The sequence below is a fragment of the Bipolaris zeicola genome (assembly GCF_000523435.1).
Source record: "Bipolaris zeicola 26-R-13 unplaced genomic scaffold scaffold_209, whole genome shotgun sequence".
NCBI classification, from domain to species: domain Eukaryota; kingdom Fungi; phylum Ascomycota; class Dothideomycetes; order Pleosporales; family Pleosporaceae; genus Bipolaris; species Bipolaris zeicola.
Genome location: NW_006912258.1, coordinates 23,463 through 43,300, shown reverse-complemented (window position 1 = coordinate 43,300; position 19,838 = coordinate 23,463). Strand labels below are relative to the sequence as shown.

General features: G+C 52.0%; 8 protein-coding genes across 8 annotated transcripts; 2 read left to right on the top strand and 6 right to left on the bottom strand.

Moving 5' to 3' along the window:
* Window positions 1-1,352: 1,352 nt before the first annotated feature.
* COCCADRAFT_29461 (uncharacterized protein) lies at window positions 1,353-2,443 on the bottom strand (the record flags this gene model as incomplete). The annotated part of the gene is made up of 3 exons (XM_007718046.1): window positions 1,353-1,890; window positions 1,954-2,201; window positions 2,333-2,443. 3 exons carry the CDS (start codon window positions 2,441-2,443, stop codon window positions 1,353-1,355), a joined length of 897 nt encoding a protein of 298 aa, XP_007716236.1.
* Window positions 2,444-5,014: 2,571 nt separating this feature from the next.
* On the bottom strand, window positions 5,015-6,952 carry COCCADRAFT_106450 (uncharacterized protein; the record flags this gene model as incomplete). Its single annotated transcript, XM_007718045.1, has 5 exons — window positions 5,015-5,119; window positions 5,187-6,067; window positions 6,184-6,574; window positions 6,687-6,713; window positions 6,788-6,952. 5 exons carry the CDS (start codon window positions 6,950-6,952, stop codon window positions 5,015-5,017), a joined length of 1,569 nt encoding a protein of 522 aa, XP_007716235.1.
* An 801-nt stretch (window positions 6,953-7,753) lies between these two features.
* Window positions 7,754-10,275, bottom strand: COCCADRAFT_106472 (uncharacterized protein; the record flags this gene model as incomplete). The annotated part of the gene is made up of 5 exons (XM_007718044.1): window positions 7,754-8,507; window positions 8,559-9,660; window positions 9,714-9,950; window positions 10,000-10,102; window positions 10,156-10,275. 5 exons carry the CDS (start codon window positions 10,273-10,275, stop codon window positions 7,754-7,756), a joined length of 2,316 nt encoding a protein of 771 aa, XP_007716234.1.
* Window positions 10,276-11,361: 1,086 nt separating this feature from the next.
* Window positions 11,362-12,078, top strand: COCCADRAFT_29458 (uncharacterized protein; the record flags this gene model as incomplete). The annotated part of the gene is made up of 1 exon (XM_007718043.1): window positions 11,362-12,078. The coding sequence occupies one exon, from the start codon at window positions 11,362-11,364 to the stop codon at window positions 12,076-12,078; it is 717 nt and encodes a 238-aa protein (XP_007716233.1).
* A 370-nt stretch (window positions 12,079-12,448) lies between these two features.
* Window positions 12,449-12,676, bottom strand: COCCADRAFT_106430 (uncharacterized protein; the record flags this gene model as incomplete). The annotated part of the gene is made up of 1 exon (XM_007718042.1): window positions 12,449-12,676. One exon carries the CDS (start codon window positions 12,674-12,676, stop codon window positions 12,449-12,451), a length of 228 nt encoding a protein of 75 aa, XP_007716232.1.
* Window positions 12,677-14,081: 1,405 nt separating this feature from the next.
* COCCADRAFT_106442 (uncharacterized protein) lies at window positions 14,082-15,774 on the bottom strand (the record flags this gene model as incomplete). The annotated part of the gene is made up of 5 exons (XM_007718041.1): window positions 14,082-14,218; window positions 14,301-14,422; window positions 14,471-15,146; window positions 15,220-15,568; window positions 15,631-15,774. The coding sequence occupies 5 exons, from the start codon at window positions 15,772-15,774 to the stop codon at window positions 14,082-14,084; spliced, it is 1,428 nt and encodes a 475-aa protein (XP_007716231.1).
* A 710-nt stretch (window positions 15,775-16,484) lies between these two features.
* COCCADRAFT_8319 (uncharacterized protein) lies at window positions 16,485-18,938 on the top strand (the record flags this gene model as incomplete). The annotated part of the gene is made up of 1 exon (XM_007718040.1): window positions 16,485-18,938. One exon carries the CDS (start codon window positions 16,485-16,487, stop codon window positions 18,936-18,938), a length of 2,454 nt encoding a protein of 817 aa, XP_007716230.1.
* Window positions 18,939-19,029: 91 nt separating this feature from the next.
* On the bottom strand, window positions 19,030-19,800 carry COCCADRAFT_106454 (uncharacterized protein; the record flags this gene model as incomplete). Its single annotated transcript, XM_007718039.1, has 2 exons — window positions 19,030-19,195; window positions 19,256-19,800. 2 exons carry the CDS (start codon window positions 19,798-19,800, stop codon window positions 19,030-19,032), a joined length of 711 nt encoding a protein of 236 aa, XP_007716229.1.
* Window positions 19,801-19,838: the final 38 nt, after the last annotated feature.

Genomic DNA, 19,838 nt, shown 5'->3' with positions numbered 1-19,838 from the left:
TGTGCGTGTATACTTGCTGACGGGGCTTTTGAGAGTGGGGTTTTTTTGTTTGTTTGGGGACATGGGAGGGTGGTGGGGTGTGGGGGCTAAGCATGAGCGAGATGTGGCTTGCATTATGCACACACACACGCACATAGGGAGAGAGAGAGAGAGAAGGTCGGGTAAAAAAGTATGCTTCGGATTCGGGTGGGAGAAGATTTGTGTGGATGTTGTAGTGGGGTGCCTTTTCTTTTTTAGTTTTCATCAAGGAGAAGGAGGGGGTTCAAGGAAAGGGGGGGGAGTGATGTATGTATTCAGTGTGCATTTCTTTGCTATGTAACATATACGCTGGATGAAGGTTTGGGGCCGAGAGACAAAGAGAAAAGTCTTATTGTAGGGTTTGGTATCTGCAAAATGAAGTTTTGCAGGTAGCATGTGCGTTCCTGGTCACTGTGCTATCTAGACTTTCACCCCCCCCCAACGCTATGCTGCATGGTTCCTGCTATACAATTGGCTGGCTTTCAGCGGCAGCAGTTCCTTCCTCTTCTCCGTACGCAGCTGGCTACAGACAGTAAAGTCGGCCCGCTTGCCGTGTTAGCACAAAGCAACATACCATGTCAGTATTATACGGTTATTGGGATTTTTGCTTTGCTGCGGCGGGCCTTGTTCTAGGACATGAAACTGAGTCACTTCCTATTGCCGTTTATGGATAGAGGTCGGCGATGACAGATGATTAGAGTGTTGCTGTGTGCTGCCGGATGCTCCCCGAAACCAGAATCCATGTAGTACTTAAGCCCAGATGCCCTAATACGGTGAGAATCAACCAATGTCTTGGGAAGCTTTATTTCCGCTGCAGAACCACAAATTCGTGATCGGACCCCAGTCGAGCGCCTGGTGTGCCTCCAAGATCCCTGTCCCGATCCTTGTTGGCGGTGCTCGGGTTTTGTGATTCCGGTTCCCTGTGCAAACTATGTGTTGGATAAACTTTGAGCTGCTCAGACGTCTCATGCTGCATCCTGAGAGGGAAAACAGAAGCCATAATGGCAGTCAGATTGCAACACGTGTTTGTGAGCTGGATGAAGGATGCGTGAGACTGATACACCGATCAGATATGCGTACTTGTTTGATTGTGGTAAGTGTATGCAGAATCTCGAGGAATCAAGCCTATCGCTATTCTGTGTCGTAACATGAACAAACCGCCCAAAATGTGCCTCGCCGCGATACGAAAGTGTCCGATTTTGTGGGCCAGCTTAGTAGACAACCCCACCAGCCAGTCATGTACCGGACGCCAAAACACCAGAAACCATGACAGTAAAACGAAAGGGAAAGGGGGTATTAAGAGAAACGAAGGGTTCAGCGTGCCTGGCTGAAGATCATATCAATTCATCACCTCCGCAGCGCCGTGACTCGTCAATGGCCTGCCAAATGGCGCTCTCTTCAAAGACGGGGCCATGACCATCGCACTTGGCGGAGCCTTTGAGCCGCTCACAGACATCGGCCACATCTACGAGGCCCTGCTTGATGAGCGTATGTGACTGGATAAGATCCCAGGCCTTTGCGGCAGGGACCTCTTTGCCCCTTGGACCCTGACGCGAGTGTTCCTTGCCAGCAGCGTTGATAACGGAGCCGTTGGGCAGGGGCTGAACATTGTATTCTTCGTCCTTTTCATGGTCTTCGAGGAGGAGGTGGGCGCCGGGCGAGGGATAGCTTGCGGTTACTGGCTGGGGTGGGGACGAAGGCGAGTGGCCGCTGGTGGCACGCAGGATCTCGTTCTCGGTGCGGGCACGCTGCAGGGCAGCCTTGAGGCGCTCGTTGTCCGACTGCAGCGAGTGGGTGCTGGACTCGAGGGCGGAGAGCTTGGTCTCGAGCTCCTTGACATGGCGCTCCTTGCGCTCACGAAAGGCACGCTGACTGTAGACGGGCCAGAGGGTCAGTGTATGGCGGGACAGGTGGGAGAGGACGGTTGGAGCTTACGCAGCGCGGTTCTGAGCTTTGCGCCTGCTCTGAGCAGGCGTCAGGTTATCCTTCTCTTCACTACTGCTCCTCGTCCGGCTTATCCGGCCATCGTCGAATTCGGCACCAATGCCCGAGTCTACGCTACCTGCAGCCATGGGAGTGTTTGCTGTTGCGTTTTCGGGGGACTCCTGTTGCGGGGTCGGCAAGCCGTTGGTGAAACCAGTGGCATCGTAGGCTGTAGGAAACAGGACGGCGTCAAGAGATTCCTGTACACGCCCCGATTAGTCATGGTGAGTGTGTACGCAAGCAGGGCCGACTCGACAACCTTCATCACACCACTGGGGAAGCAAAAAAAACAAAATGAACAAAATGAACAAAATAAACAAAATAAACTCACAGTGCTATGTGTCGTGTCCCGCTCGAGGCCCGAGTGAGGGAATGGGTGAGACCCGGCGCCGACGAGGTGCGAGTATGGCTGCTGGGGCGCGGCGTAATAGTTGTAGTCCATGGTGTGGGAGGGATGGGGGTGGGAGGGAAGTAAGAGTTGGTGATGGGCGCGAGCATACGCCCTAAAGTAATTGCGCCGAGAGCAGCAGCAGGACTGACGCCAGAGGGCTGAACATGTGCCTCTTATTATACTCGAGCGCAGCAGCGGTAGGGATTGAGCTTAGAGGTGCTCACTCCCGCTGCTTTACAGCCCGCCCTGCTGGACCCAGCATCCACTAGTATCCATCGGCAGCCCACATGCATCCCCCAGCCCAGCAAACGGTTTCGAGGCGACTGCTACTATGGCTGCTTATTTCATGGTAGCTTATTCTTGGTCACTCTGCCCTACCACCACGGCATCGGCTGCGTGCGACGCCTGCATGCCCGGCTGGCCATGCCGCATTTGGCCAGCGTGCTACGTAAGTAGCATGTATGTATGTATGTATGTATGTATGTATGTATGTATGTATATATGTATGTATATATGTATGTATATATGTAGACAGCAGCGGTCGCTTGCCTTTGGGTGCGGCTGCGCCTATGGCTGATGAGCCCAGCAAGACCGGTGCTGATGCCGCAGCTGTTAATGGCCAGGATTCCCAGCAGCGGATGCGTTGCTTACTGCGGCTTCGCAATCATAGCACAGACGCATGTCTAGTACACATGTAGTATGTAGTAGATGGATGCAAGACGGTTATGTACAGACTGGTAAATAGATGCGAGGCCAGAGGAGCCGCGATACCCCGCCTGCCATGAGGGCATGGCAGATGGCAGATGGCAGCGCAGCCGTGTTGAACGGGCATATTCCCCGGACGGCTGGACGGTGGTAGGTGGAAGCTCAGCAGGGCAACATGGCACACAAGGGGAACCTTTACAGCGCCCGTCGATCAGTGCTGCCCGTCAGCACTAGGCGCAAAGTAAAGCCACGTACTATACGGCTTCAGAGCCCACGCGCTGCATCCTCCGCCCGCCAATCACCAGCAGCCGTTATGCCCTGCCGTAGCCTCGAGCCCATGGTGGTTGTGGCAAGCCCCGGCTGCAAATCGGCCACTACCTACAATACTGTACAGCCAGCCAGCCAGCCAGCCAGCCAGCCAGACCGATCGTGGCAGCTGGCAGCAAGGTCTTGTCCACTATACTGTCCGCTGTCACCCCTCGGCCCACACGTGCTTAGCTCCGTCTGGACTCGGGCTACGACATGCCAACCCAACATCCGACATACTATCAAGATGGACCGGTAGGAAAAGGCCTATTTTCTCACAACCTTTGTGCCGACCCGTCGCTCTGTCCATCGCACTTGCAACTATCCGACTGTCCGAGCCCGGATTCTCTCCGAGCCCTGCCCGGTATACACAGCCCATTGCGACCTATCCCCGCCTCGTCAGGCCATATCCCACATCTTCACCAGCCTAATAAGCGTAGCCAGCTATGCAAGGTCCACGTTACCAAGTGCCAAGCCCAGTACTGAAAACACGGTGTAAACCTTTTTTTCATTTCCCTTTCTCATTTGCATGCTTGCCTGGTCGCCTTTGTATCGCATCACTAGCCCAAGTCGGGGTTCTGATAATGCCCCTCCCTCGCTTGCTTACTTGCTCGTGCAATTGCATCTCTTGGAGACGATGCAAATCACTGCAGATCTAGCATCTGCATATGTATATCCCCCGCGGTACATTTGAGTTACCCACAACGCTTCTTGGCACCATGGATAACGGTTCGCCCTAGTTGGGTACTCGACTAGGACCTGCACTGCAGTGGCTGATGCTTCAACCCATCCCTGTCGCCGGATCATCCACTCCACAGCCACATGGAAAGCATCCCGCAACGTGACAATGGTTTTGTGAAAACTATGTGCTAGCTATATCCATGGGTTGACATGGGTAATATTGTACTTTACAAACGCATCGTCCTTCACACATACACCCCAGCCACTTCCAGATAGGGCAGGCGAAACGATACCGGTCGGTTGGGTCAAGGCCACAATCCACAGGCTTGTAAACCATCTCAGGCAAACAGACTAAACTCGGACCAATGGGAATAGAACAGAGAGCATCCCCGCGCTTGCGGCGGCTCTGGCTAGAATGAAAAAGCAATGCCCGATCTGACGAATCCAAAGACACAGCATGCGGGAAAAAGAAACTCCGACCTTGTGCCGACAACAACGTTGAGCCACGACTTGTGCACTATGTACATGCATTCGGTGAGCAAAGCCATGACTCATCAACATCAAGATGGACAACATTGTAAGCGTAATGGAAGGCTGGATGAAAACTCATATGCCCGCACCCTTTGGAGACACACACCTGACATGTCTAACATAGTCAATAACATGAGAAAACATACTTTTCATATATTCTTTCGGTGTCACACTATACTACCCTGGGATAGTTTACACGTCGTCAGCTGCGTACCCTGAAAGCGTTTACGCCTTGGACCCTGCATGCAACACTGAACCATCTGCATGCAGCAGCAGACGACTAGGAAGACTTCCCATCAAACGATATCATGATGCCAGAGACATTCCACCATTGAGCCCAACAACTCAACGACGCATGTGTCAATGTAGTCGGGCTAAGCTCTGATTCTTATTCTTTTCTTAAGAACTCCTCTTGCCATATGGCTCAAAGGGAAATACCGCCGCAATACCCGCCATGACAATGTATAAAGCCGCGCAGATGTATATCGGCACTGCAGTTCCAGTCTAGCGGTCCATGTCAGCAAACCCACCCATAATTTGCAAGGGAAGGGGGGAAAAACCCAAAACTCACATCAGCAACAGTAGCGATAACCGCACTCAAAATGCCCATGACACGATTGCATCCAATCGCAATACCATTTCCCGTCCCGCGGTCATGTGACGGCAAAACCTCCGGTGTATATGCGTAAAGGGTGCCATAATAGACGTTGAGGCAGAAATTGATAATACACGTAAATGCAACATTCTGCGTCGCCGTGCGCACCTGCGTGTAGGCAAAGAAAAAGGCCATGGTCACAAGCGCACCAACAACCATGGTGTACTTCCTGCCCAGCCGCGTCTCGCACATCCAGCCCGCCAGCACAGGACCCCAGATACCGCTAAAGTTGACCAGCGTGTAGTTGCGCCACGTGATGTATGGGCTGGGCTGTCCAAATGCGGCGCCGCGCGAGGCCAGGTATGCGGGTAGAAAGACGTTGTACAGCGGATATGCAAGGCCAATCAGTGTCCAGGAGAGCCAGATGAGCGAGGTGGAAATGCCAATTCTCTTGGTCGCGTACAGACCGCGGAGATGCATGGCAACTTCTCCAAATCCCCATTTGCTCTTTCCCTGTCGTGCAGCCGCGCGCTCAGTGGTGCCGCAGTCTTGCATCATCTGCAGTGTGAGACTACAAGGCCGATTATATTTCTCGGCAATATGCTGTAGAATCTCCACACACTCCGCATCTTTGCCTTCGCTGACGAGAAACTTTGGTGTTTCCTGCAGTCTGATGACCGTGATGCGCAGAATAGACATGACCAGAACGAGCGCACCAGACGTATACCACACGTAGCGCCAACCCTGGTTATTCGCCTTTGTACACGGCGCAGCCGACGGATCGATTTCCGGGTCCGTACAGCTGAAATTCGGAATAAAGCCCCAGGCCAGGAATCCCGCAATGAGTTGTCCGATACCTAATGTTCCCACAGATTAGTTACTACCATTGCACACACACACACACACTCACCTCTCAAACTTCATACAAACATAAAAGAGAGAGAGAGAGAGAGAGAGAGAGACAAAAACATACCCCACCAACCCGCCATAAGCGTAAGCATCCACTGCCTCTTACTCGGCAAATACTCCAAGAAAACCGCCGTATCCAGCACCAGGTTTCCCCCGGCCCCAAACGCACTCAGACACACAAACAAGCCCAGAACCTCCCAATTCGGACTCGCCCCGGCTACAATGGCGAAAACCGAGCAAATCAGCAAACTAACATTGAACGCAATCTTGCGCCCCATGATGTCGGCCGTGAGTCCCCAGAACAGCGCGCCAACGAGCATACCGACGTAGGCGGCAATGGTCAGGCCGTTGGCGTAAGACGGGGAGAATTCCAGGGCGGCTTGGCCCGCGATGATGGATTGGATGAGGAGGATTAGGGAGTCGACTGCGTAACCGAAGCCGTTGAGTACGAATAACTGTTGTTTGCCTTTTTGGTTAATCCTTTTCCATTCAAGAAACCCAAAAAAAGATATCATTAAAAAGTTGAATTGGGAGGGATAATGTAGTAAGTAGGATTTTTTTTCTTACCTTCCATTGATATGTTGTAAATCCAATCTAATACGACCATTGTTAGTTTCAATCCCTTTTAACTTTCTCTCTCTCTCTCTCTCTCTAGACTTCAAGTTTACCTCATCAATAGCATTATTAACAAGATGCATCTTTGCATTTAGCACCGGATCCGTATGCTCTTGCTGCAAAATGTCGTTTTTGCCCAGACTACTCGTTTCGCCGTACATCTGTAGTGCATTATCATCCCCTTGTTCGGCATCTCGCTCCTCGTGCGGCCTTTTCATTGGTTCGTCCATCTCTTGTGTCTACTAAAACATATATACCTGCACTTATATGTGTGTGACACAACCTGTCTGGGCGAATGTACGCGCGCGCGTGTATGTATGTGTGTGTGTGTGTGTGTGAGCGTGCTGATTTGGCGGTTTATCCTTGAGCGCGAATGCAAGATGCAAAGAATGACGAATGCAGGAAATCACCTACTACAGGACACGGGACTCGGCGGGTATAGTAAGATGTCAAAGGAAGGGGGAAAAGAATTTTGCCATCCAACCCGGGCCTCGACACCAGCGATGCGCAAGTCGCTTTTGTACTGCGACCTTGCATCGAATGCAACGTCTGAACCTGCCCGCGAGCATCGTTGCGGCCCTGTGGTTGGCTGGCATGATAAGCGGCCCTATCTGACAGGGTAGAGATTTGAGCCGATCCGTCTTGGATCTCTTGGTAAAAAAGCAAGCCATACTACAGCAAGCAAGGCGCTAGCACATCTGCCTTGGAGACACACGGCAATCCTTCCGGACTGCCCTTGTCAAACTCTTGCAATAAATATTTGGTTATATATCTGCTTTCATTCTGGCCCCGTATCTCAAAACATGGCCGTGCATATCTTCGTACAGTGAACTCTTATTAAACAAATAATGACTGCCGGAAAATTTCCAAGATGTCGAAGAGCCCCATGTCCCTGTTGCTCAACATCAGCGCCATGGCTGATTGCGCAATCCTGGCCCATGTCCCAAACGCCGTGCTAGAGAATCGCTGTAAGCAGTGCAGAAGCTTTAGAAAAGGAAATTCAACCCGGCAAACAATTACTATTGACCAGGCGTTTGCTCCTCCTCGGTGCTCGCAATCGCCTCTTCCCCCTCCATTGTCAACTCAACAGGCGTTGGTGCAATTCTCCGCCTCTTGTTCTCTCGCACGTCCTCCGTCTCCGCCTCTGCGACAGGGTTAAGATCTCGTTTCTTAGACAGCGCTGCTCCATCGTCACGATCGCATTCGCTCCTTTCGCTCTCTCTACGTCCGACCTGACCAATGTGTGGAACCCCACTGACTGAGCTACTGGCACTATGCGACCCACCCTGACCATGAGCAGGGGTAAGAGGCGGTGTCCACATAGGAACCGGCCCAGAGTTGGCTGCTGCAATGCTCGGTACTGACGACATGACTGGTGTTGGTGCATTCATGTTGCTTTGATCTCCCGCTCCAGGAGCAAATGATGAGGCTGTAGCAATACTAGACACCGAGTTGCTTCTTGTTGGACTGCCTGGTCTTGCGGGAACAAAGGAGCTTGGAGATGCTGGGAAGCCTGCAGATGGTTGTCTTTGCATTGGAGGTGCTGTTGCTGTTGCTGTTGCTGACATGCTTCCAGTTGTCGGCGTGGGTGTTGGGGTAGAATGATTGGATGCCTGGCTGGCCGCTGTGTTAATGGCGGCAGGTACATTTTGCTGTCTATTATGGACAGCCAATGGCCCTGTGTACTTGTCGCCCAGTTCTCCAGGAGCGAATGTTATCGAAGAGCAGAAACCATCCGAGGATGTCATTAGCAGCATGGATCCATCGTTAGACCTTTTCAAGTGTCAACAATTTTCTCAACTGAATGGTCTTTATATTTCTTACCAGGTGATGTCTGTGAAAGTGGCAAAGTGCAAGTTGCTAACTATGCACAGCGGCTTTTGCTGCTGCGTATCGTAAATGTGGATAGCATCTTGTGTTGCAACAGCATAAATCATGCGGTAAGGCAACGTAAATGCAGACACAGGCCCAGCGGGCGGCGCGGTTGGTGCAGATGCGTCGTTCTCATTAGGCTTGGGTGAAGGTGCTGAAACGCTTGGTGAGGGTGACGGGGCACTTGTAATGGGTGGTGGGTCCATTGATGAATGTGATGTCGGGGGCTTTGAGGGCATAACCGGCTCAGGCAGAGAGGGGATCTCATCGTCCATGTTGGAGGTGTCAATGGTGATTTGCCTTGTCGGAGGAGCTGTTTGGCGTAGGGTGTAGTACACGGGTGAACAACGCACAGCAACCGAGGGCTTCTTGTGACCTGGCAAATACGCCACTGGAGGTTTGTTCAAACCGGCCCTAGTGTAAATGTAGACGGTGTTGGTAATGTCCTCCGCCGGCTTCGCCTCGCCTACAGACGGGTGCAGTGCCTTATATTGGCCTGCTGGAGTGAAGAGCAAGCTTCCATCTGGGGCAAACGTCAGACGTCGAAAGAAGGATGTGAGTGTCTCGTTGAAGTAGATGGGTGCGTTTCGGATTCCAGTACCGATACTGCCAATGCTGGGAGAATTGGGCATGACCGCGGGCAGGGGCATGGATGGAGCTGGCGAAGCAGAGCGGCGCATCGAGGGCGAGGAGCCAAACGACGAGCGACGGCTGTGCGAGGTCGGCGGTGGGTGCATAGTTGGCAGGGCGAGCGATTGCGGTGTGCCAGGCATTGAGGGTACAGGCGAGCCGATTGCCAGTGAATCCCCTACGAAAGAGGCGCGGCCGCCAAAGTCGGGTGGTGCAGGGCTATTTGAAGATACTCGTCGCGCAGGCAAATCCATCTTGGTGACCTTGCTGTGCTGGGCCAGGGAAAACTGGCCATCCTTGTTCTTCAGTGTGTAAATGTGTACAGATCGGTCCGACGATTGCGTCGCAATGTATTCGTTCATTGGATCCCAGGCCACACCTTGGACATAGTGGTTGTGCTCAGCAATCTGTCGCACAATGGTTCCTAGAGGTTATTGAGCAGCTGTGGGGAGAGTGGCGCAAGGGCAGATGTCGTACCAGTCTGAGCGTTGTAGATGCGGGCAATGTTGTCCATACTGCCCGTGATGAAGAAGACGCCGTCTGGCGACCAAGCAAGGTCGTAGATTTCGGAGCCTATGGATCTACACATGGCCTTGACTCGCCATGTCTCCTTGTCCTCGAGGCCTTCCTCGAAGTTTGTGTGGGTTGTCTGGTTCTCGGCAGGGACCCAGAGCAGGACATTGCCGTCGTCACCGGCGCTGGCCAGCATTTCGCCTGTACATGTTAGCCGTGGTGTGCGCATGCTGGATTGGCCTGGAAGTACCGCGGGGGCACCATCGTACTACGTTGACGGCTTGTGTGTGCTTGACGAGCGTTGACAGATACGTGACCTTGCGCTCTTCGCCATGCGTCTCGACGCTCCAGAGCTGTGGTTGGTGTTAGCGGATGCTGGCGGCTAGTGTCTGGTGGCATGACGCACGCGAACATTGTTGTCTCCGCCAGCAGTTGCTAGGCGGCCCTTTCCATGTGGCTCGAAATGGGCAGAGTAGATCGGGGCATTTTCATTGTGCCAGGAGACGAGGAGAGGAGCAGCCTTCATGTTGGACCAAGATGCGGCTGCTCATGGGCCGTATCAATGGTGAGGGAGTTGTGGATACAAGGCCAGGTGCGAACCAGTGAGTGGGAGTTATGGCGAGAGGGGGGGAATGTTGGTGATAGTGGCAGTGGTTGTAGTTGTGGTGGTGGTGTGAGACTATCAAACGGGTTGCTAGGCTGTTTGTTGCTGGGGACAAGGGTTTGGTAGCTGGTGGTCAAGATCACGATGGGTTTCCGGAGGCTCGCGAGCAGCGGACTGTGGTGGATTGATGAAGGCAAGGCTAGGGCGAGGGAGCCAATGTTTTCTTTATCCGACTGCAGATCACTAGAGGTGGTCGTCGAGGCATTGCTGGGCCTGGGGGTGGTTGGCGCCATGTCTCTAAGCCGCCTGCACATGGACACGAACCGGGCAGCGCGAACGTTCCGCGTCTCCGGCTAGCCGCCTTGGGAACCCTAATTGACTGGTTTCACCGTCATACGGCCCAGGCACAACACAACACCCTCGCTGCCAGCTAGTCATTCGCCCTCCAAACACGAGCAACAAGAACACAAACAATGCCTGTTCTGCATGTGCCTTTGCAAGAGGGCGTACATGGACAGACATTCACGTGCAGCCCTTCTCTACCCGCGGGAACCTGTCCTGCTGCCAATGCAAACGCCCCCGAGCATGCTCGCGTGTGTCCATTCACCCCGGCCACGGCAAGCCAAAGATGAGACGCAAGCGAGATACCGGCCTTGTTACGACGCCACTTATGCACCCTACACTGACCATGTTTCTCATCAATTATGCGGCATGCACTATCGCCCGTCGTTCTGCCACCCATTGTCCATCCATCTTCAGGTGCAGCCCCCGCACGGGTCCCGGTGGATCGGGATCGCGTCACGTCTCCGGCGCAACCACTACACGGTGGAGTCGAGCACCCACAACACACGCCACCCATTGGCTCTCACCTTGCAAGAGAAGCCGAGCAAAAGGACCGCACACTCCCGCCAACCCCCCTGGACTGCCTGCGGGAACCACCACAATCTGCCCATTACATACGTACGTGAATACGTACATGCCTGGTAGAATTTTCCGCTTGTCCTCAGCATGGCGGACCACGGACCCGCCCGCCTTGAAACTGAGCTCGAGCTACTACAGGCCATGTACCCCGACCACACACACTACAATCCCAACTCCCGCGAGTTTAAGTTCACCAATCATGGCCATTGCTCCTTCCTTCTTCGCTTACCGGAGACGTATCCCGATTCAGGATTTCCCGACATCATCTCTGCAACGGATGCAGCCAAGAATGATTTGCGGCTACGTCTGAGAGAAGCCGTAGCAGAGTTGACACTACTTGAGGGAGAGGAATCGCTCGATGCCATCGTTGCGACCTTTGAACGTCTCATCGAGTCTGCTTCTTCGGATCTGAATCCCCCTCAGAGTGCCAGTGCCACTTCTGATACCCCAAAAACAATCATCATATGGCTGCATCATCTTCTCAACACCAACAAGCGCAAACTTGCCCTCTCGCCCCCATCCTCGTCGCCTCCCGTCTCGGGTCTCACCAAGCCAGGCTATCCAGGCGTCCTCGTCTACTCGGGCCCATCCCCATCTGTCACCGAGCACGTCAATTTGCTAAAGGCCCAAAACTGGCAAGCCTTCCAGGTACGCTACGAGGAAGACGAGCTTTGGCACTTTGCACATGGTACAGGTGTCAAGGAAGTCGAGACCATGAGCGACGTTGTCAAGGGCGTCGAGGCACAAAATCACACAGCCAACGAACAAAAGGATAAGCTGCTCAAGGCCGTTGGTATAAAATAAATGTGTATCTTAAACTCGTATTCGGTACAGCGAGGAATCAAGGGAAGATTTCTTGCCAGCTGATGGCCGAAAAACCCGGAATCACGGAAACCGAAACGATCCGGACATTGTAGTAGTGCTGTTGATCATCGATTACATACACCGCGACATGGGTTGCATACGAATCTAACGTTCGATGCCTCAGCTGAGCCTCTCTGTTCGTCGTATATGTTAAGGCAGTCAACCATGTAATCGGTGGAAAATGGACTGATTTACCCCGACAAGGTCCTTCATAAGTCCGCCAAGGAGAGAAACCTAGCCCAACTTGGAAGAGCTAGTCTTATCAACTCCCTTGTCAGCTTGTCAGCGCTATCCCACGACGTTGAACGGCTTAACTCTCGGCCGTCAGCGACTTGCAACGACAAATGGCCTGAGATTCAAGACATCTATAGTAAATCTCCAATCTGCCCAAGCATTCAATTTCAGAGACAGATATGTAAAGACTATGCTCCATAATAGAGTAGCCTTCCTGAAGTATCGGGGCTCCTGTACTGTCCTGAAGCAGTCGACATTCAGCGCGTCTGGGCGTGTTACCATTTTCCACCTCTCTTCTACCCATACTCGATCGATCGTAGATGTTCTTTCTTAAAGTTTCTCTAGCGTTCCGACTTCTCAGCAATGGCGTGTGATATTCTGAACGAAAATCGAGAATGGCAAAAAGAGCTGTCAATGAATGATCCCGTTCTAATGCAGAACGTGGTCGAGTTGATCTGCGGAAGGCAAGTCGCTGCAGCTGCAGAAATAAGATGCATTCTTGGAGCTGATAATTCATCTAAAGTATGATTGTGGTAGCTGATTTCCAAGTTAAAAAGCGCCACCATGCAAGCCTCCTTCTCCCGCATCCTACATCATTTGAACATCAAGCGGATGTGTCCTGATGCTGTCATTCCAGATTACCCATACGAACAAATTCACAAATTCCTACCAAAAGATCGAAAAGAAAGAAAATGCTAATATGTAGTACAAACATCAATTCCTGACATGGTGCGTTTATGCTTGTGGAAAGCCATTGGAACAGTCGGGTCACGTGGTGAGTTACTGGAGGCTATGTGCAAGGGCTGGCCTGCAAGAAGTGGCTTTGTATACGTTCTGGGCCACGCCATGGTACAGCTATCCCTTGTCTTGGGCTCTTTCCGATCGGAATTGCTTTTTCGTTCCTGTTTGCTCCACGGCGGACGTCTCAAACACAAGAAAATCGCCAATGCACGAGATCAGCATTTTTCCCCTTAGCGGCTTGATATTCGACTATGGCGGTGTACCGAGACGAAGCTCAATCTGCTCGAAGCAAGTCTATGTTATAGTATTAACATGTATAAGGTCAAGCCATGCAGGTGATAACTGGAAATGCTAACGCCGATCGAGACCCTACCCAATAGCTTGCGTCGCAACCATCACGCCTCTACCGAAGCTTAATCCTATATGGGCCTGTGTGTTGCGGAGCGGACGATCTGGGGCGTTGCCAAATACGGGCGTGGCTGCTTTACGGCGCAGCCTAGGACAAATCTAAAACCACCCATGGCTTGGTCTTATAAGGATCTTCCAGTCCAGTAGATGTACTCATGTACTAGATTGAACATTGCTATTTAGTCTCCGGGTGCAGCTGGAGCTCCAACCTAAAACCGTCTCAAACATACACCAAGCCAAACATGTCAAGATCGAGCCAATCTGAAGTCAACAAAAAACCCTAGGCCTCCATGTTGATTGATTTGATTGTTTCCAGCACAGAATATCGCTTTAACCCAGCGGGGCTGCCATGGAGCCTTGGTGCACATGTAGCCAATCTCGAACCCTCGCATTACGGCCGCGATTGACATTTCCAAAGTTACGCCTTGTTGAGGCGCTGAATTTATAACATGAAGGGTGCTTAATGTCTAATGTAGATTTCTTCAGGTTGAATGCAGACAACTTTGCATGCTTCCCTGCAAGGAGTTTTGGTCCAATCATCGCTAATCTGTGACGGGAATTTAGTTCACGACTACCAAAGGTCGCGGCGTCAACCTCGTCCCATGACTGAATAGGTTGTCCGGGTCGTATTTGTGTTTCAATCCTTCAAGCCGTTTCACATTCTCACCAAAAATCTCGTTCGCTTCCACATCGGCATCTATTTCCATCAGCGTTGGAACGAGACTGTGCAAATACGAGAAGAAGGCTGCAGTGCTTTTTGCAACTCCAATTTCACTTACTTGCATAGTTGCCATACTGGCCGACTCCCCCGTCTTTCGAACGACCCGCAACAGTTTCGGAAGCCTTCTTCAGAAGATTTCGAGAGAATGTACGGATTTCAGCGTCGAGTGCTGGATCGAACCTTTGTATCATTAGTGTCAATCTCGCTTCACTCTTTATCCTCTCTCACCATTTGAAAATCGTAGCAACGTTGTAATAATCTCCCCGATTCGAAAACGACATCTGATCATTTGGCACTGCTATCACCTTCTTGTAGGGGACAATCTCGAACAATATCAAACTCTCATTCATTCGCTCGTGCGATTCGACAAACGCGTTGAACTCCGCATGCAGCTGCACAATAAAGTCTGGGTTCAAGGGAAGTTTGAAAGCGCCGCCGCCAAATTGTTTGCGTCCGTCGAAGCCTGCAGTGGCGTTGAGCAGGCTGTTTAGTTTTTCGTAGGGAATCATGGATGTCATGTCTGCGATGGGACCGAGAGCGAAAAGGTCAGCGAAAAATGCTTTTGCCTCAGCTTCCGGACCGTTGTAGAAGAGCTGACAGAGAGCAACAGGAGCGTTTGCGGGCGGAGGCGCCGAAAAGCCCATTAGCATGGCCTGGTTCCCATCATTCGTTTCGTGGAACTTGTTTGCGAATGCAACAATCTGCGGGATCTTTTCCGGGGGGAATATCAGTGGCCCGGCGAAGACTTCGTTCTTTTGGTCGTAGGCTTGAAAGGTGAATGCGGTTGTTACTCCGAAATTCTGACCTGCGCCGCGTACGGCCCAGAAGAGATCTTCGTTTGAGGTTGCGGATGCAGTGAGTTGTTCTCCAGAAGCGAGGACAATCTCGATGGAGATAAGGTTGTCTAGTGTTGTCAATATTCAATTGTTATCAAAGGCAAACTAAACATAAAGTGCTAGGTATCAAAGGTAGCTTACCAATCGTCAGCCCATACTTCCCAGTTAGATACCCATATCCGCCACCAAGTGTCAGGCCCGCCACACCAGTATGGTTAACAGTACCTCCGACAGTCGCGAGACCGTACTTTGCAGCTTCGACATCGACATCTTCCCATAGGGCTCCTCCCTCGGCCGTGACAGTCTTGGCTTGAGGGTCTACAGTCACTTTGCGCATCTTGGAGAGATCAATTACGATCCCGTCTTCGATCGAAGCAGCGCCAGAAGTAGAGTGTCCACCTCCTCGGACGGTGAACGGGATGCTGTGTTGGCGGATCTGAGCGAGGGTTGCGGAGATGTCGTTGGGTGAGGTAACTAGCACGACAGCCGCCTGGTATGTTATAAGCCTAAAAATCCAAAAAAGATGGAGAGAAGAAAGAAATCAATACTCACAGCTCTCTTGATGCAATGTTCACTCCATCTTTCAATGCTCTTCTCGTATGCCGGGTCGTCGCCGGGAAGCAGAACCTCGGCATTTGTATCTTTGAGTAACTCCTTGAGCGAGGAGTAGTCAAAGCTATGAGGATTCGAGCCCATCTTCGGATTCCAAGACTACCTGTGACTCAAAACCTCGTGATGCAGTATACGGAATAGATATATAGAGAAGCAAAGACCAAATGCTGGATTTCTGCAGGGGGAGATGACGAATTCATCTGCTTCTTAAGGTGGGACAACTTATTTGATTAGTATAACAGTCTGGTCATTTAAGTATGTTCTCGGCTGACTGGTTCAGTAAACAGAAGGATGCTGACGCGATGCGAGTGGTATAGGCGGGGCAATTCCGCACTCAGTCGACTGAGGGGCAAAGGATATGCAAATTAATTACCGAATACGTAGCCACTACTGTTGTGCTATACCTATTTACCATCTTACAGGTCTCTGGTCTACTTGGCGCATTCTTGTATCTCTGGGAACATGTTGTAACAGGCAATTTCAGCTTTGTACGCAATATCGGATACGAGGGCCTAGCAGGTCTTCGGGTAGCGATCTCGGGCTAATGTGCTTGATTTTGGAAGACTTGGATACTAATTCTACATCTTGAACAGCACCATATTTGGAAGAGTAACAAGACAATTTAAATGCGACACCGTAGTCGATGAAGGTTGCTGCAAATAGTAAACATGTGATTGGACAAGTGGTGACGAACAAGGCCCAACTAGCGTGGACCCTGGAATTCGGTGCGGCGAACTTCTTTCTTTCCCGCAGCGGGCACTTCGCTCGTTAGCCACACGACGTGCAGTGCGATCATGCTGAAGACAAGGAGCGTCCAGTCCATCTGCGCATCATGTCGTCTCAATATCGCAATTTCGCGCGCCCGTAGCGCACGATTACCATTGAGGACTCAATCCGTACCGCTACAAGTCCGATCGGCCGCTTCACGAGGCTTCGCGCCACAGCGAACATTTTCGACAACACCTGCGAAGAGAGATTTGGACCGAGAAACCAAGGAAAATGTCCCACATTCTGAGGATGCACCTCCTTCTCCAACCGAAGCACTCAATTACGAAGTCAACGCGCGGAGGGCGAGGCAGCAATTCGGAGATATCTTGCCCAGGGACCATCTAAGTGCGGAAGAATACACGGTCTACGAGAGACTTTACGGAGAGCCCGTGTTTGTCGACCCAACAAAAGAAAATCAGGGACTCGACACAGTAGCTGAGGAAGAAATCATTCAAGAAGAACGGCCTGATGGCACTACGGTTTTGTTAAGGAGGACAAAAGATGGCGAGCTGGAGGAGATTGAGATTGTCGCTGAGAACGACGCTCTTGAGGAGGAAGACGCAGAGGCTACTGAGATGGCCGACGAGACCATGACACCAGAGGAGTGGGAGGCACGCAGAGAGGAAGAATTGCAGACATACCACGATGACGTCTATGAGCAGAGCCGAATACAACATGAGGAAGCAGAGGCTTGGGAGGACGTAGAAGAGTCACAGGAGGACGGTGATTTCATGCGCGCCCATCCTTTGACTATTGCTGGCCGCTTCAAGCCTTCACCTTCAACCGTGTTCTTGCCCAAAGAAACCTTGGTGGACCCCACTGCTCTTCTCCTGACCCGTGCCAATCACAAGCACCTTGCGGAATCTGCAAACCGAATTTTCGGTGGACGGGGTCTGCCCAACTCGGCCAGCACGGCTCCAGCACGCTTGGGCAATGAACAAAAACCAATTCCGCTTGATCCTTCGCAGTCGGACATGGGCAACATCGAAGCTGATGCATACATGGCATCTGTTCAACCAGGAACGTATGCGAGTGTCATGAGTGCCATGGTCGAGGTCCGACGGCGACTTGGGACTGGATGGTTAGAGCATATGCTGCAGAACAAGAAGGGTGGTACCATCCTAGATGCTGGTTCAGGAGGTGTTGGTGTGCTCGCGTGGCATGAGATGCTTGAGGCGGAATGGCAGCGCATGCATGAGGAATCAGGGAACACTTCACACGGCGCTACCCCACTAGGCAAAGCGACTGTTCTGACTGCGTCTGACACACTTCGCCACCGCGCCAGCAAGCTATTGGAAAACACTACATTTATTCCTCGTCTCCCAGAGACCGTGACACCCGAAGATGAAGCCAACACGCAACAGCCACGGAAGTTCTACGATGTTATCATTGCTCCACACACGCTTTGGCCTCTGCGGCAAGACTATCTGCGCAAAGAACAGGTCGAGAAGTACTGGTCTTTGCTTAATCCCAAGGGCGGTGTTTTGATTCTCATTGAAAAGGGACTGCCGCGAGGATTCGAAGTCGTTGCTGGCGCTCGTGCTTATTTACTGGACAAGCACATTGCCTCACCCGGTTCAGAAACCATTGAACGATCCGTTGAGTCTCAAGTGTCGCATCCAGACGAAGAAACCAGGTTTACCGAAAAAGAGGTTGGTATGATTGTTGCACCATGCACGAACCACAGCACATGCCCCATGTATCAGTCTACCGGTGTTTCTCAAGGACGCAAGGACTTCTGTTTCTTCAGTCAACGTTACATTCGACCACCATACCTTCAACGTATTCTGAATGCCAAAGACAAGAACCATGAAGACGTCCAGTTCAGCTACCTCGCTGTTCAACGTGGACGCGACCAGCGTCTCCCCCAGCACGACATTCTCGGCAAGGGTTTTGTTCAAGGAGAATCATCGACGGCAGCTGCTTTTGAAGGCCATGAATGGAAGGCTTCAGACGCGGATCCAGATCTAGCAACAGAAGAGCCTGTATTGACATCGACAGCCGACGTCAATCCACTTACACTCCCTCGACTCATCCTGCCTGCCCTCAAGCGACGAGGTCATATTATATTGGACGTGTGCACACCAGCTGGTACACTAGAGCGCTGGACAGTTCCCCGATCTTTTAGCAAGCAGGCCTTCCGCGATGCGCGAAAAGCCAGATGGGGCGACTTGTGGGCACTTGGCGCAAAGACACGTATTCCGCGCAGTGTGCGTCTGGGACGTCCAAGTGACGAGTTCGACAAGAAGGGCAGAAAGGTCAAGAAGGCCAAGCAGGTGACTATTGAGATTGGCATTGGTGAAAAGGACGGCAGGACGGTGGAAGAAGGACCTGCCAAGATCCTGGGCAAAGGAGGAAGAATGCTGGTCGGTGACCGTGACGGACGATATACGAGCGATCGAAAGATTCGGGGAAGCAAGGGCAGGAAAGGAAGGAAGAAGCAGATTGGCCAGGACTATGATGTTTTGGACGACATGTAAGATATGATTGATGTATGAGCTTTATGATGTACTACTACTATCCAAGTCCTAGCCGGCTTCAATCTTACCTCTAGAGATTTCTATAGCAATCTCACCCATCAAACCTGATATGGCCTTTTCCCTTTACAAACGTAGCCAGCCAAGGAACCTCGTTTGTGCGTTGCACCAGCTGAGCGTAGAACTCGCCGTGAGCAGGCCCATCAACCACATTACCCATTGGACTACCATCTGGCTGTCTCTGGTCAGTGTAGAAGAAACTAATTCGCCATCTCATCAGCCTCATCAAAATTCTCAAGCATGAACAAAAAGAAACTCACCGATACCCCTCCCCCTTGTGAATCTCATCCGCAAGCCCAACCCAATACGCACTCGCACTCTTGCCCACCCCCAGCGTCACCAACGCATCCACCGGCAAGATAGTCCGATTCAACATATTCCCCGTAAAAATAAACGTCTTCTCCCCTCCCCCCGCTTTCTTGCCCATCTCTTTCCACCCCTTCACCGCCTCCTGCGCTGCAACATACGGACTCACAACATTTACATTCAGGTCCGCGGTAAACTTGTCGGCAGGGACGGACGTTACGACGCCGGCGTCAGAAGGGGGAGTCATGGTGGCGGCGTTGTAGACGACGATGCTGGGGTAGGCGTGGAGGTCGGTGTGGATGCGGGTGAAGAGTGGGGGGATGCTGGAGGGATTGGTGAAGTCGGCGGTTAGGGAGAGGGTGGAGGTGGAGGTGGAGGTGGAGGTGCCACTGCGGGAGGCGGTCGCGATGCGGTAGCCGAGGGAGGAGAGGGAAGAGGCGATTGCGGTGCCGGCGTTGGGGCCTGCGCCGAGGATGAGGGCGATGGGTTTGGGGGACATGGTGGTTGGTGTTTTGGTGTTTACGGGTTTGTACTAAT